The sequence below is a fragment of the Rhinoraja longicauda genome, chromosome 4, assembly GCF_053455715.1.
Source record: "Rhinoraja longicauda isolate Sanriku21f chromosome 4, sRhiLon1.1, whole genome shotgun sequence".
NCBI lineage: Eukaryota > Metazoa > Chordata > Chondrichthyes > Rajiformes > Arhynchobatidae > Rhinoraja > Rhinoraja longicauda.
Window position 1 is genome coordinate 22,731,199 of NC_135956.1, and position 17,724 is coordinate 22,748,922.

At 39.4% G+C, this 17,724-nt stretch overlaps 1 protein-coding gene across 4 annotated transcripts in view; it reads right to left on the bottom strand.

Annotated features, from left to right (window-relative positions):
• LOC144592636 (nucleolar protein 4-like) overlaps positions 1–17,724 on the bottom strand; it is a 164,050-nt gene that overhangs the window by 128,953 nt on the left and 17,373 nt on the right. For all 4 annotated transcript variants that reach the window (XM_078397341.1, XM_078397339.1, XM_078397340.1 and 1 more), the window contains exons 4-5: positions 7,379–7,490; positions 4,273–4,385 (exon numbers count right to left, since the gene is read on the bottom strand). In XM_078397341.1, coding sequence (XP_078253467.1) covers positions 4,273–4,385; positions 7,379–7,490 — 225 coding nt within the window. The remainder of the gene's footprint in view (positions 1–4,272; positions 4,386–7,378; positions 7,491–17,724) is intronic.

Genomic DNA, 17,724 nt, shown 5'->3' on the forward strand with positions numbered 1-17,724 from the left:
ACAATATCAGAAGCGAACCGCAACGATATTCTTGCAACACCATTAACTTTATTTGCATGCTGACTTCAATGTTCCTTTGACTCACCTTTACCTTGATTGATATTCCAAATGTCAGCCTCCTGCTGCCTTAAGATAGTTATCCCCTGTATTTCTTTAATCCAACGTAATAACTGAAAGAGTTTACTTACTTAAACAATGGGCTATTTGTCAAAACAATACAAACTTAACTCGAGTGCATTGTGGCACATTAAGTATTCTCTCCACGTACAGTTCCTTCAGGTGTTATGTTTAAAAGACATAAGGATCTATCTGTCCTGTCAATGTGCAACTGCTGTCATCGTTTATTCGATTCTGCCTTCAATTAAAGTTCTGCAAATAAATCTAGTTGGTAAATTTTAAGACCCACTCAATTATGATGTGTTAATACTACTGCCTCCTAACATGTTTTATTGAGAAATAAAGTGCAAGGAATATGCAGTGCTCAAGAGCTATGCGAGTCGTCAAGTATAAGGCAGAGGCAGAAATAATTCATAGCTTCACACAGCATGAAAACAGGCCTTTTGGCCCAACTTGTTCATACCAACCATTAACTGTATATCTACCCCTCACATTCAACCTCCCAAAATTCAACACCTTACATGTGCTCGCATTAAACTCCATCTGCCATTTCTCTGCCTTTTTTTTGTAACTGATCTATATCTCACTGTATCATTTGACAGCCATCCTCACTGTTTGCAGCTCCACCAATTTTGGCATTGTCTATAAACCTTATAGAAACATAGAAAATAGGTGCAGGAGTAGGCCATTCGGCCCTTCGAGCCTGCACGCCATTCAATATGATCATGGCTGATCATCCAACTCAGTATCCCGTACCTGCCTTCTCTCCATACCCTCTGATCCCTTTAGCCACAAGGGCCACATCTAACTCCCTCTTAAATATAGCCAATGAACTGGCCTCAACTACCTTCTGTGGCAGAGAATTCCACAGATTCACCACTCTTATGTGGCAACTGTTGCATACCTTGTGTATGCAGGCAAGGAATTTCACTGTGACTTGTCACATGTAACAATAAAGTATTAATTCATTCATTCATGCATCTTAATTTTCAGACCAGCCTACCAAGTGGAACTTTATCAAATGCCATATGCTGTCCGTGTGGACACATCCATTGCCTTACCAAAGGACACAAAAGTTAATCCTTGTAAGTGTGAAGTGATGTACTTTAAAAGGACTAATAAGAGGAGAACTTACACAATAAACATAAGTATCGGGGAACAGAGGGACCTAAGGATTTCTGACAATGACAAAAAAGATGTAAAGAAGGCATATTGGATTCTTGTCTTCATTAGCCAGAAGACATTATATAAGAAAAGTAATGGTAAGGGAAGTCATGGCACAATTCTTTAAAACATTGGTTAGGCCACAAATTGAGTACCATTTTGTTTTTAGTTTTAGTTTTTAGTTTTAGAGGTACAGGGCGCAAACGGGCCTTTTGGCCCACCAGGTCCACACCGACCAGTGATCCCTGCACATTAACACTATCCTACACACAAGAGGGACAATTTTCACTTATGCCAAGCCAATTAGACGACAAACCTGTACATCTTTGGAGTGTGGGAGGAAACCGAATATCTTGGAGAAAACCCACGTAGTCATGAGGAGAACATACAAACTGCATACAGACAGCACCCGTAGTCGGGATCGAACCCAGGTCTCCGAAGTTGCAAATGCTGTAAGGCAGCAACTCTACCTCTGTGTCACCATGCCGCCCAAAACATTTTATTGATGGTACAGTAAAAACACCAACAGAAATCATTTCTAATTCACTTTGCATAGAATGTGGTGCTTCTACTTTGATTATCAGTCCTTACAAAAATGCAAAGATTGCACTCAATATCCATGAACATGTGAAAACTAGTGCATGAATGCCTAGATTTTTCATGTTATCCCGTGTCTATCTTTTAACATTAGAAAATTATGGCAAATACTTCATCGTAGAGCTGTACAGTACAGAAACAGGCCCTTGAGTCCACCTTGTAAATGCCAAGCAAGTTGGTATACCAGCCCAGTCCCATTTACCTGCATTTGTCCCATATCTCTCTAAATTCTGAATCCAATTCGGCTCGTTCTCTTTGTATTCCATGCGATCTAATCTTCCAGATTATCTTGCAATGGTGGACTTTGTCAAAGGCTTTGTTAAAATCCATATAGACAATGTCCACAAGCCTGCCTTCCTCAATCCTCTCGGTGACCTCTTCCAAAGACTGTCAGTTTTGTGAGACAAACATAAATCCATGCTTACTATCCCTAAACAGTCGAAATGCTGGTTGATCCTGTCCCGAAGAATCCCGTCCAACAACAATAGCATCACTGCCCTTCTTAAACAATGGTACAACTTTAGCTGTCCTCCAGTCTTCCATTGTGGTTAAAGATGATGCAAATACCTCTGCAAGAGCCTTCATAAATTCCTCCCTAGCTTCCCACAAGGTCAGAGGATGGTCAGGCCCTGGGGCTTTAAAGTTTTTAATACCTTCTCTTTGGTAATCTGTGTATGATCTAAGACATCACAACTCTTATGCCTCAATTCCTTTTATCCATAATCTTGTCCTCAGTAAAAATGGGTGAGAAATATTCATTTAATATCTCCCCACCTCTCGTGGCTCTGAACAAAGACAACCAGGCTGATCTTTAAAGGGTGTAGAAAGGAAATGCAGATGCTGATATATACCGAAATAAATACAAAGTGCTGGAGTAACTCAGCAGGTCAGGCAGCATCTTTGGAGAAAAAGGATGGGTAACGTTTCGAGTTGGGACCTTTCTTCAGACTCAAAGACCCGATGAGTTACTCCACCACTTTGTGGGATCTGAAGAAGGGTCCTGACCTGATCTTTAAGGGGACCCTTTCTCTTCCAAGCTGCCTGTTTATTCTTAATATAGTTGTAGAATCTTTTGGGATTTTCCTTTACCATACCTGCCAATTATGTCTCTTTCACCCTCATGATTGCCTTCATAAGTATATTCCTATACTTTTCATAAGGAGAGATTCACTTGATTTCAACTTTTCACAAGGAGAATGCTGCTTTCACTGCTTAATACAAAGTATTTAGTCTTGTACACAAAGCTATTCTACTTCACATTTATCAGAAACAAAAAATAAAGCAGTCAGCTAAACTTGCCCATAAATGTTTGCTCTATCTGAAAAGACTAACAAAACCAACACAACTTTATTTCTCATTTATCTTTTTGATTTAATCAAGTTCAAAACACCTTTTAAATTGGTTGTAAGCAGAGCAAAATTCATAAATCTATGTAATTTGTTGATAACGAGGAGGATAATGCTAAACTACAGAATGGTCATTTAGTAAGATGGGAGCAATTTAGACACAAATTAATCCGTGTAAGTGTTAAGTGATGCACTTTGAAGAGATTAATAATAGAAAGACTTACATCATAAACAGAAGTATTGAGGAACAGCAAGGCATAATTTTCCTGAATGTGACAGAAAAGATGTAAAGAAGGCATATCGGATTCTTGCCTTCATTAACGAGAAGACAGAATATAAGAGAAGGAACATCATGGTAAACTCTTTAAAATATTGGTTAAGCCACGGATTGAGTACTGTGTACAGCTCGTACACCATACTATAGGATGTGATTACGTTGGAGTTCTGTGTACTGTATTCCAAAGGAGACAGTACAGTGCTGATTCCTCGGGATTTTGCCTGGGATAGAGAGATTGGATAGGCTGGGTTTATTTTGGTTGGAGTAGCGGAGGCTGAGGGGAACCTAAAAGAATATAAAAAATTATGAGATGTATAGTAAGGTAGATAGTCAGAAACATTTCCCCATAGGAGATGCAACTACAATGAAAGGGCATAGGTTTAAGGTAAGGAGAAGGAGGCTTAGAGGGGATCTGAGAAATAAACTTTTCACCTAGAGGGTGGTTGGAATCTGGAATACAGATCTGAATGGGTTGTGTAGGCAGGAGAAACATTTAAAAGGTATTCAGATGAGCAGAGAAGGCTATGGACCATGTGCAAGTAAATGGGATTTGTATAGCTTGGAAATGCTGAGCTAAAGGGGTTATTTCTGTGCTATATGATTTGATGACTCTTTGACTCTAATTATACAATTGAAAAAAGAATCTGCATATTTCCTATCATAAATAAACAACATTGTTTATTCCTATCATAACATAGGTAACATAATATCATATCCTAACATTCCAATCATAAATAAACATTTTCTTTCATTTTGAAAATAATACGGTACCTCGTCTTGGTGAGAACTTAGTAACTGGAGTTTCATGTGCTTCATGTAGGCCATTGTAATAGGCATATTGTAATCTATCATACTGGTCACCAAAGAAGCCGGTTTCTCATTTTCTGTAAAAATATAGAAAAATGAATTCAGGGATACTGTACCAAATTCAAGCTTTCAAAAAAAATGTTACAATGGTAATCAAAAGCTCAATTGTTATTTTTCCCATTATTTTGTAGGGTGGAAGTGTTCTTTTGAAGTGAAGTTTTGGTTTTCTTCACCTTTCTCCTCAGTAACTTCGATACAAGGAACTGCAGATGCTAGTTTACGAAAAAGACACAATGTGCTGGAGTAACTCAACAGCTCAGGCAAAATGGCTAGAGAACATGGATGTGCCGTTTCAGGTCGGGATCCTTCTTCAAACTGATTATGGTGGGGGAAGGCTGGAATAGAGGAAAGGCAGGACAAAGCCTGGCGAGTGATAGGTAAATACAGGTGAGGGGGGGTGACAGGCAAATGGCTGGATGAAGGCTAGAAAAGAAAAAAACAAAGATATGAGGTACGGGTAGAAGATTTGCGAGGGAGGAGTGGTGAGAGACCAGGTGGGACATAGGGAAGAGTGGGGAGACGGGGGGGGTTAGGATTGTTTGTAAGTTAGTTACCTAATATTGGAAAATACAATTTTCATAGCATTAGGCTGTAAGCTACCAAAGCAGAATATTGTCCTTTCACTACAACCCTGTTTTTTTCAATCAGTAAACCAGTTATAAGACACTGTTAATCCTCTGTATCTCAATCTTCTGGATCATGGGGGACTTTGTCAAATGCCTTACTACAATCCATGAAGACAACATCTATCACCATGAGACAGAGAAGAAGAATTAGGCCATTGAGTCCATCGAGTCTACTCCGCCATTCGATCATGACTGATCTATTTTTCCCTCTCAACCCCATTCTCCTCCCTTCTCCCTGTAGTCTTTGATGCCCCTACCAATCAATTTCTCTCTTTAGCCTATAAAGGCTAAATCTAGTGCAGGAAAGGCTGCCCCATCCATTTACGTGGTATTTTTGGCCATGTGGAATAAATGTGAAAAGCAAGACAAGTTCAATTACTTAGATTTTTTTACTTTTTTTAAAATTGGGTTTCATTAACTGTTTATTTCCTTCAACTGCATAAAACAAGCTTAATTTTTTAGGGTCATTCATTGTTGATCCTTCACAATATCTTGCTGGGTACTTCCTAGATCTTGAGGGTCAGTCTGTCAATCTTCCACATTTAGTCGTTGTAGATGTGGGTTTCATTTGGCCCGCAATTCCATTGAGACCAAGTCATGCTCGAAGACAACAGAGCTGGTGCTTGAACTGTAGAAGTGTACACCTAATGTTCTGACCTGAATATAAAGCTGGGAGCATAGGATTCCACAATTATCTACGTTGGGTATACCTACAGCTTGTTATTACTGCTTATATCTCTCTGCACTTGGCTGTAGAAAAGTAGCTGTAGGAGTAACTTTTCTAAACAGAAAATCAGCCTTTTTAGAAGGTGAGAGAGTGGGAAATGTTTATGTTCAATGGACTTTGGTGCCCTTGCGCACAAGTCACTGAAAACCAACAGCAAGTACAGCAAACAATACAGAAATGGAATAGTATGCTGGCATCTATTGTAATAGAATTTGATTGATAGCAAAGGGATATCTTACTACAATTATACTGGGCCTGAGCAAACCTTGTGTATTGTGTACAGTTTTAGTCTCCCTACCTAAAGAAAGATGTTATAAAGAGTATGCAGTGAACATTCACTGTACTCACTTTTGCGATTGCAGATCATTCTAAAAGAGATTTTAAGTAGGCTAAGTTTACAGTTTAGAAGAAAAATGAACTGATTGTGATGTATAAAATATTTAGTGGGCTTGACAAGCAGGATGTGAGGCGGATGTGCCTCTTAGGCAATGCAGCCTAGAATTAGAAGCCAGTATCTAAACTAGTGGAAAGCTGTTTATGAATGAAATGAGGAGAACTATTTTCACCCAGAAGATGGAATCTTTAGAATTCTCTGCCTCGTGGTACAGTGTAGGCTCAGTTTTTGACTGCATACAAAACAGCAAAAGATAGGTTTCTGGATGCTAGAGATAAGAGAATAGGGTAGGGAAATGGAATCAAGGGGGGAAATCAGCCATTATCTTTTTGAATGGCAGAGCAGGCTCAATGTGCCAAATGGCCTGCACCTGCTCCTATTCCTTATGTTCTTATGAACAAGCTATCCAGGTGTTTCTGTTCATCAGGAAACACCCTCAGCAACTGCCATAACGGAACCGTACACATTTTTAGAATTTGCTCACCAAAGATAAATTTGAGCCAACTCCAAGGTATATAAAAAGGGCTTTCGTCAATGAAAATGTTGCAAAATAAGAAAAGAATATTTATTGCTTATACAATGAAGCTGTATTTGTTCAAGAAAAATCAATCCTGGCAAACCAAAGATAATATTTCTGCAAATGACAGGAAATAACACTAACAAGGCAAGGAATTAACAAGAGGCCTTATTTGCACAAAACAGGCACAATGACAAAAATGAAAATGCACAAATCTGTTGAAGACACAATGTTGCTTGATAATATCACCAGAAAGTTTGTTCTCTCCCTTATGAAAGAATAAAAATTAGTTTCTTAATATTGGTGTTCATAAAGAATGCAAATAGTACGCTAATTTCATTAGATTTTTAATAAGATTAATAAGAATTTTTAATAAGATTATCCAGCCTGTCATTTGATTTCCAAAATTAATGCTAAGAAAGATTTTAAAGAACTGCAATTTCAATATTAATCCTTTCTATTTTAACCATTTTGCTGCATTAACTATTGTGCTATTGTAAATTTTCTAATTTCAACGAGATATTTCTGATTTTTTTAATTAATCTTTTTAATATTAAAAGCACAAAGCAACATCCAGACTAAGAAAACCTGATTAGTCCAAATTAATGTACTTTCCTAGATAAATCCGAACACAAATCCATTAACCTAAACACCCTCAAGTGTTTCAACAAATCTGCTTTTAAACTAAAAGTCACCATCTATTTTTAAGGTTATTCCATATTGAATTAAATGACAAAAAGTTTTACCTTTATGATCTGCATCATCTAGATTCAAATGCATTCTCTTCTGGCATTCTGAGCAGCTCATTAGAAATCTGGTCACTGCCTCACGTGGTAAAAAGGCATAGGTCTCCGATATCTAAAGTTAATCACAAAAGTAATAGAAAAATATGTTGGAAAGGCATATTATCATCTTCAACTATCCAAATCTAATTCAAAGTTCCAAAATAGTAATTCTCCAAAAATGAACTTCTGCCAGGCGAAGCAAAACACAAAGTGCTGGAGTAACTCAGAAGGTCTTGAAACATCTGTGCATGGAATGGAAAGATGACGTTTTGCATCGGGATCCTTCTTCATGTGAGGTGTCTCGGATGTAGATCAAGAGCTGAGTTCAGTGGGGCCAGAGCATGCAGAAGCAATGGGTTTGAGTGGGTAGTCCTATTTGAGGATTATGGGAAGGAGATAGAAATGGGCAGTGGGGGGTTGGGGTACTAAAAACTATAAACCATAAGGTTGAAGGCTGTAAAGGGAAGATCGCCAGAGGTGATAAGATTGGTAATGGTCTGTGAGATGGTGGCCTGGTGTTCGTTCATCTCATCATGCTCAAGGGGTAGATATGAAGAGGTGGTGCCTGGCCTGAGAATGGTAGAGGTCAATCTGCCAGACTACAACGACACCCCACTTCTCAACGGATTTGATGACGATATGGGGATTGCTACTGAGTGAGCAGAGGGCTGCACATTTTAAAGGGGTAAAATTGGAATAGGTAAAGAGAGTGGAGAAGTCAAGACGGTTGATGTTGCAGCAGTAGATGGAAATGAAAAGGTCCAGGGAGGATAGCAGGCCGGCAGGAAGATGAGGAATGTTGGAGACAGGAGAAGAAGAGATCATTACGGGGGGTAGTGAGGAGGGTAGGAGTGGCAAGAATCCCTTGCCAGAGAAATAGAGCCAGAGGCGGAGGCAATGGAAAAAGTGCTCGGCATCATGCTAGGTAGGATTGTTTCAACTAATGCTTAAATACGTACAGAAAAGCAAAACGTTTATTTTTTTCCTTTACATTATACACTATTTGTCCTTTACAAGTTAGAAAACACATTTGGAAAAAGGTTTCATGTCTATCACTATCCAAGTTTATTACAAATCAGGAGGACACACCAATTCTTAAAGACAAGTAGCTTTCAACAAATGCATGCCAATTACGAGTGTATTTTTTAAATATCCTGAATACATTGCTGCTCAACCAATATGATCATTTGCAGAGTGAATAGAAGCTTTTAATTTAGAATTTTAAAATGGATACAGATTAGATGTTGAACATGTAGATTTAATCAACAGAAACAAATTGTGACAAAAATATAATGCAAGTTGGTGCTGATAATGTAAAAAGAAAGATATGAAGAGCCTCAAAAGCTCATCTCATTATTAACCTTTAAAAATGAACTGACAAAGAAGCAAGAAAAGAGGCAAAAATAAAGGTAAGGAAAATAAGTTGCAGTCTCTAAATGATAGAACTCTGATGTTTCAGAGCTCTGAAGTCAAGATGTTATCGGGCGTGTTCAATTCCAAAACAACATTGTCCCTATGAAAATGGTACCTTGGAACTGCACCATCTCCAAGAAGATACAGCACGTTTGAGACCACAGACTTAATTACAGCCATTGCACAAGTCAGTCTTTTTCTACAAGGCAGCTACAAATATTCTTTAGAGACAAAATACTGTTCCGCATCTTTCCTCTGCTGATCCTGCCACTGCGGGTAATGGGGATGTCAGGATATGAAAGAGTGGCAACTTGGTAGTTGAAACCAGTTAAGTTACAGAGGCATTGGATTACTGTCAAGACTTTTTTTCATTGAAATCCTGCAACTGTTTTAAATGAAAACAACATTTAGATTTCCAGCAATGTCGTGGCTTAGTAGCTAGAGCCCTGGTATCAATTAGCACATGAATAGACCAACAGATGCATGATATTGAACTACACATTAAGAGAGGAAAGGTAGTATTGCACACTTAAATGTATGTAGACATGTCCATTTGGATTGTGACAAAATAGTGCAACGTCGCTGCACCTGCATGAATAGGCTCAGGTTTACCACACTGCTGATTCAGCACTGTGATGTAGGTACCACAGCATGCTTAATTTTTAGGCCATGGTTCTTTCAAACCAGCAACAAAATCTTCCTCAAACGTGGTTATGCTATTCTTATGTAAAATCAATTCTGGGTTTCAAGAAAATTCCTAATAGATAAAACACAAGGATTTGAAATGTTATTCAGATGGAGAAATTATGAATTATTGTATTATGAGTAAAACAATCAGTTAATGTTAGTCTTGATTTCAGAGTGTTAGGTGGTTCTAACAAGTGTCCAAATGCAAATAAAACAAAATCTGCACTGTATTCAACAAAACGGCAATTCAATTTTTGTACAAAATATTATTTTACTTTTAATATAATCTGAGCAATTATCTAAAAAACTCTGCAAATAAAAGCAAAATGCTGCATGAAATATGTCTTGTTTCCCAATAAAATTGTCTAAAGTTCTCAGTAACATTGAAAGATTTATCCAGTTCACATTCACAATTCTATTTCCCTTTCATATCTAGCCATCCACAACTGGAAAATACATAAAGCACTGCATGTATATCCATATTAGGCCAATTAAATGAAGTAACATTCTGTACCTGGCATACTGTAAATAACATTGAAGTTACAATTATGAATGCTAAATAACAACAATTACAAACAAAATAAGTTCTATCAAGATCGTTGAAATAAAAACACATGATGATGCAAGTCTCCAGTGGGTCAGATAGTATCTGTAGACAGAGAAATAGAATTAATACTTTGACTTAATTTCCTTTCATCTAAGCTGAGAAAAGTTAGAAATATGGCGTCAAAAAAACGTCAGGGGCAGATAGAATAAGAGATATGGTTTTTTTAGGGTGGCGATCAGAAAAAAATCAATGACAGATGTGTAGGAATAAACTGCAGATGTTGGTTTATGAAACTGCAGATGCTGGTTTAAACTAAAGATAGACATAAAAAGCTGGAGTAACTCAGCGGGCAGGATGCATCTCTGGAGAGAAGGAATAGGTGATGTTTTGGGTAGAGACCCTTCATCAGACTAATTACGGAAAAGGGAAACGAGAGATATAGACAATGATGTTGAGGTAAAGAACAATAAATGAAAGATATACGATAAAGTAACGATGATCAAGGAAACAGGCCATTGTTGGTTGTTGGGTGAAAACGAGAAGCTGGTGCGACTTGGGTGGGGGAGAGATAGAGAGAGGGGGAATGCCGGGGTTACTTGAAGTTAGAGAAATCAAAATTCATACCACGGGGCTGTAAACTGCCCAAGCAAAATATGAGATGCTGTTCCTCCAATTTGCATTTAACCTCACTCTGACATTGGAGGAGACCGAGGACAGAAAGGTCAGTGTGGGAATGGGAAGAATTAAAATGTTAAGCAACCGGGCAATAAGGTAGGTTCTGGCAGACTGAGCGAAGGTGTTCAGCGAAACAATTGCCCAGTCTACGTTTGGTCTCGCCGATGTATAAGAGTCCACATCTTGAACAACGAATACAGTAGATGTGGTTGGAGGACGTGCAAGTGAACCTCTGCCTCACCTGAAAGGACTGTCGGGGTCCCTTGACCGAGTCAAGGGAGGAGGTATAGGATCTTCTGCGGTTGCAGGGGAAGGTACCTGGGGAGGGGGTGGTTTGGGTGGGAAGGGATGAGTTAACCAGGGAGTTACAGAGGGAATGGTCTCAGCGGAACACGGAAAGGGGTGGAGATGGGAAGATGTGACTATTGTTGGGATCCCGTGGGAGGTGGCAAACATATCGGCGGATTATGTGTTGTATGCGATGGCTGATGGAGTGAAAGGTAAGGACTAGAGGGACTCTGCCTCTGTTGCGACTAGGGGGAAGGGGAGCAAGGGCGGAGCTGTGGGATATCGAGGAGACACGAGTGAGGGCCTCATCTATGATGGGAAAGAGGAACCCATGTTCCCTAAAGAATGGGGACATCTCGGATGTGCTGGTATGGAACACGTCATATTGGGCACAGATGCGGCATAGTCGGTGGAATTGGGAGTAGGGGATAGAGTCTTTGCAGGAAGCAGGGTGGGAAGAAGTGTAGTCGAGATAGTTGTGGGAATCAGTGGGTTTGTAATAGACTTCATTTGATAGTCTATCTCCTGTGATGGAAACTGTGAGATCAAGAAAGGGGAGGGAGGTGTCGGAGATGGTCCAAGTGAATTTGAGTGCAGGATGGAAATGGTAGTGAAGTTGATGAAGTCAATGAGTTCTGCATGGGTGCAGGAGATAGCACCGATGCAATCGTCAATGTAACGGAGATGTTCGGGGATAGGGCCAGTTTACTCCTGGAACAGGGATTGTTCAACTTACGCTACAAAGAGGCAGGCATAGGTGGGACCCATGCGGGTGCCCATGGCTACACCATTGACTTGTAGGAAGTGGGAGGAGTCGAAGGAGATGTTGTTAAGGGTGTGGACCAGCTCCACTGGGCAGAGTAGAGAGTAGAAGGAAATTGGATGGGTCTGCTGATGGTAGAGGTGCCACCTGAAAGAAGCGAGGAAATAACAAAAGCTCAGGAGGACATGCAAATAGGAGATGACAAATAAAATTCAAATAGAAAGCTGCGAGAAAAATATAAACTGAATGCTGGAACTGTGAAGTACAAGTCAAATGTCTGAGTATCTGAAAATGGTGAATTTGGTGTGATTACTCAAGGCAGTAATGTGCAAAACCAGATGATTAAGATCTGTTCAAGTTTACTCTGCGCTTTCATGGAACATTGTAGAAGGTGAAAGACATGTCAACGTGAAATGGAGAATTGAAATGATGTGTAACTGTAATGTTACAGATTGAATGGAGGGTTCCCCAAAATGGTCACCACTCTGTCTGGTTTCTCAAATATTGAGGAAACCACATTGTGAGCAACAAATGCAAATTACTAAATTGTAAGAATTGTTCATTCACATAGAAGGCAAATTTGAGTCATCGGTCAATGGGAAGGAACATACTAAAAGGCCAGTATTTGCAACTCCTGTGGATACTATGGAGGTACAAGTCAGGAGCTATCTTCCTAAGAACAAATGTGATCGAGACTGAGAAACCAGGAGAAATAAGAATGAAATCTCTGCAGAAAGCAAGGCATAGCAGCTGGAGTCAAAGTTGCTATTATATAGTCCATGTGGTTGTAGCAGAGACCAGAAATGCTGTAATAATCAGCAGGATTTTTCATTATCTGACCGAGAAGATCAGGTCGAGAAGGATGAGGCTCATTGCCACCGCCATCCAGAAATACCAGCAAACAAGGTTGTGCTGTAGGAACCCACCCATGGAAAATGGAACCCAGGAAGACCAAACAAGACGGTGCTGAAGACCTCGATGGAAGACGCATATGTAGAGACAAAAGAGGAGCTTGCCAGTTGTATGGAGGACAGAGTTGTGTGGTGCGTCCGTCACCATGCCCATCGGAAACCAGTACCACTGTGTCGCTAATGTTTTCAACGATTTTAATAACTAATTAATATTTCATTACTATCAGGAGTACAGCCATTTTTTAAAATACAATATTATAACAATTTAAATTAATAGTCTGACCTAACTAATGACTTTCAAATTAGAAAAATTGATAAGGAAAGCGTCGCAATTTTAAGGTTCTGTGCATCATGAACCAAAGTACAACTCCTTTCCCCTCAATAATATGCTTCGGCTTGATGACAAATTATTATTTCAGTTATACAAGTCACAATGCCAAATGCAAACCATTTTTATAAAAACCTGCGGCTTAATAAGCCTTGCTCACAGAGTGCACAGACTTGACAAAGTACTTTGCTGCCAAATATACTATTGCTAGAAGTAGCAGAAACCTATGTTAAGTGTCAAGCTTTCCAATGTTCAATCATGCAAGTCCATGGCATGCACAGATCATTTAATGTGCTGGGAATTAATAAATAAAACATTGATTAAAAAATACCAAATTTAGTTATTTTATGTTTGTTCAAAAAGACCATTCACTTAATGGTGGAGATTAAATTTAGAAAGATATTTAAACTTGTGATTTACATCAATGTAATTTTATTTCTTACAAATAATATATAACATTTGACCTGTGGTCAAGCAACATGACATTTAGAAATAATTATGAGATCTGGAACACACAGGAAGTTATTTCCTACATAAATAATGTAAAATTGCTACTTTACCAGGATGTTAATTTTTGATTGATTGCACGTCTGTGGAGCACCTTGGTATTATTTTGTGTTAAAAAGCCTACATAAATGCAGGTACTTTTTAGCTCATCCTGGAGCAACTCGACCGATATTTCACACAAAGGAGCTGATGAGATCTAGCCCAGGTTATTAAAAGAGGTAAGCCAGAAGATTGCAGGGGCTTTGACTCAGAGAACTTTGTGTCCATTTCACCCAAAGGCAGAGGACTGGAAAATAGCCTATGGTATTCCTCTGAAAGGAATAGATGAAAACCAGTAAATTGCAGACCAATATGCCTTACATCAGTAGTTGGGATATTTTGTAAGAGGATTCTTAAGGATTTGATTTACTCGTATCAAGAAAAGCATAGGCTTATTAGGGATAGTTAGCATGGTTTTATGTGAGGGTTATACAGAAGATTATGATGCATGGGATCCAAGGAGACATGATAGATTAGATTCAAAACCAGTGTTGTTCTCTAAGGATCAGTGCTGGATATGATTTAGACAAAATATAGTTAACATATTGTTAACTTTGTAGATGACATAAAAAGCAGAGTTATTGATAATGAGGAAAGTTGACAAAGGGATTCAGCAGGATATAACCAGTTGGAAAGAGGGCAGAGTAATGACAGAGAGTTTAATCCAGACAAGTATGAAGTGTTGCATTTGGGAGGTCAAATATAAAAGGAAAGTATACAGTAAGTAGCAGGATTCTTAGAACAGAAGGATCTTGGGGTACACTTCCAGAGTTCCTTGTGATTGGCAATACAAGTAGAAAGGTAAAGAAAGTGTATGGCATGTTTGCATTCATTGGTCAAGTATAAAAGTCAGGAAGTCATATTGCAGCAACATAAAATTTTTGAATGGGCCACATTTCGAGTATTGTGTGGAGATCTCGCCACCACAATCCACGAAGGACATGGAGGCTTGGAGAGTGTGCAGAAAAGATTCATCCGAATGAATCCTGGATGGGAGAGTATCAGCAATAAAGAGAGTATAAGAAAATAACTGCAGATGCTGGTACAAATCGAAGATATTTATTCACAAAATGCTGGAGTAACTCAGCAGGTCAGGCAGCATCTCAGCAATAAAGAGAAGTTGGACTAACTTGGATTGTTTTCTCTGAAAGGTCAGAGGCTGAGGGGCGATCTGATAGAAGTAATTTTCTGATAGTTCCTAATTTGAGGAAGGACATCCTTGTAATTGAGGCAGTGCAGCGTAGATTCACAAGATTGATCCCTGGGATGACGGGACTGTCATATGAGGAAAGATTGAAAAGACTAGGCTTGTATTCACTGGAGTTTAGAAGGATGAGAGGGGATCTTATAAAGACATATAAAATTATAAAAGGACTGGACAAGCTAGATACAGGAAAAATGGTCCCAATGTTGGGGGAGTCCAGAACCAGGGGCCTCAGTCTTAGAATAAAGGGGAGGCCATTTAAAACTGAGGTGAGAAGGAACTTTTTCACCCAGAGAGTTGTGAATTTGTGGAATTCTCTGCGGAGGCCAAATCACTGGATAAATTTAAGAGACAGTTAGATAGAGCTCTAGGGGCTAGTGGAATCAAGGGATATGGGGAGAAGGCAGGCACGGGTTACTGATTGTGGATGATCAGCCATGATCACAATGAATGTCGGTGCTGGCTCGAAGGGCCGAATGGCCTCCTCCTACGCCTATTTTCTATGTTTCTATGTTTCTTAAGTATATAAAATTGTGAAAGGGTTGACAGTCAAAAGTTTCCAGGATGGAAATGTCACATACTAGAGGGTATAGTTCAAAGGTGTAAGGAGCAAAAATTAAAGGAGATGAATGGGCAAGTTATTTTTTTACAGACAGTGGTTGGTGCCTGGAATATGCTGGCAGGGGATGTGGTGGATGCAGATACAACTGTGGTGTTTAAGAGGCATTTAGACAGACACATGAACAGACAGGGAATGGGGGGATAAAGAACCTTGTGTAGGCAGATGTGCAGTTTAAATTGGCATCATGGTCAGTACATATATGGTTTAGTTTAGTTTATTGTATACTGAGGTGCAGTGAAAATCTTTTTTGTTGTGTGCTATCTGGTCAGCGGAAAGACTACATAATTACGATTAAGCCGTCCAGTGTACAGGAACAGGATAAAAGGAATAATGTTTAGTACAAGATAAAGTCCAGTAAAGACCAATTAAAGACTGTCCAAGGGTCTCCAATGAGATAGGTGTTAGCTCAGGACCGCTCTCCAGGTGGTGATAGGATGGTTCAGTTGCCTGAGACAGCTGGGAGGAAACTGTGTAGGAAAGAACTGCAGATGCAGGTATGTAGGTTAATTGGCTGGGTAAATGTAAATGTAAAAATTGTCCCTTGTGGGTGTAGGATAGTGTTAATGTACGGGGATCACTGGGCGGCACGGACTTGGAGGGCCGAAAAGGCCTGTTTCCGGCTGTATATATATATGATATGATATGATATGCTGGTTTAAATCGAAGGTAGACACAAAATGCTGGAGTAACTCAGCGGGACAAGCAGCATTTCTGGAGAGAAGGAATGGGTGACGTTTCAGGTCTCGACCCTTCTTCGGACTGGTCAGTCTGAAGAAGGGTCTTGACCCGAAACGTCACCCATTCTTTCTCTCCAGAGATGCTGCTTGTCCCACTGGGAGAAAACTATCCTTGAAACTGGAGGAATGCATTTAACACTTCTGTACCTCTTGTGCTCTATTGTTCTATTTCTTATAACAAAGTAACCCAGATGCATAGAATAACAAACATGAGACAAGATCAAATCCCACAATGGCAGTTGTGGAAATCAATTCAGTTAATTAAATAACCTGGACTACAATGCCACTGAATTGTCGTAAAAACCCATCTGGTTCACTCATGAAAATCTGTTGTGTGGCATATTTGTAGCTTCAAGGGGAAAACACTCCAATAGTTGGACTCGTATCTCAAGAAAGTAACATAATTGCCGTTGGAGGTCAATCATCAGTTATATGGATGGCACCAGAAAGCGTCAGTACTAAAGCATGTAAAAACAGTTTATCTTAACTAGATTTGCTCATGCTTGCTTGAGCTTGCTCTGCTCCTCTGATTGAAGAATTATTTTAATGAAACTAATTTAAAACAGCATAGGGAATACTGTATATTTTATCAGTTGCATGACTTAAAAGAAGACAATGAAGTGGAAATGTTTACTGCCTTATCAATATCAGAACAGTGGCATAATTGCAGCAGATAATGTTTTAATTACACTTTTTTAAACAAGCCAAATAAAGTTATTCCACCGTTTTCGATTTTTATAGAATTTTAATATCTTCAAGATATTAAATGTGGCCAGATACATATTTTTATAAATAAACTAGACAAAGTTGGCCCCAAACTCCTCCTGCATTGGTGCAGCACCCTCTTCTCCCTCCCTCCCCCTCTCCCTCCCCTGTCCTCCCCTGTCCTCCCCCTCCCTCCCCTCCTTCCCTTACCCCCCTTCCCCTCCCCCCCACTCCCTTATCCCACCTCCTCCCCCCCTCCCTCCCTCCTCCTCCCTCCCTACGAGATAGATTTAAACTTTAAAATGTGAATAACTTTAAAAATATAAGACTGATTTCAATGAAACCTCTTCCATTTGCACCAAAGGGACGACGGTGAGTAAGGTTGGCCTAAAATTGTCGCGCTATCATGTACAGTTTTGGCTGTAATTCAGGAACAAACAAACAAATGAGAGTTTTAGTATATAGTTAAGCATCCATATGCAACTCTTTAGTAACTTTTAAAGATTAAGGGACCCTTCTTCAAAAGGACACCTCTTGTTCACCTTCTTCCTCATTTACTATTTCCTGAAATAATGGGATAAACTGCACTCAATCGACACTCATGCTCAACTCCTGCACTTATCCTGTGGCTGCAGTTACATTGTGTTATTTGCAGAACAATTTACAGTTGTCCTGCGAGATAAAATGGTTCATGAGGAACAACTAGATCTTGAGGTGATTTCCAACATCTTGATCTCCAATACCATGGACTGGACTGGTGCAGAAATTGCTATTCTTCTGGTGGAAGTGTGTTGCAGCCTTTAACCGTTTACTTCAAATGCAATACACATCTGAAAAGTTCACTCTGGGCAGTGGGAGGTTGTGTGAGAATGTAGGCAGCC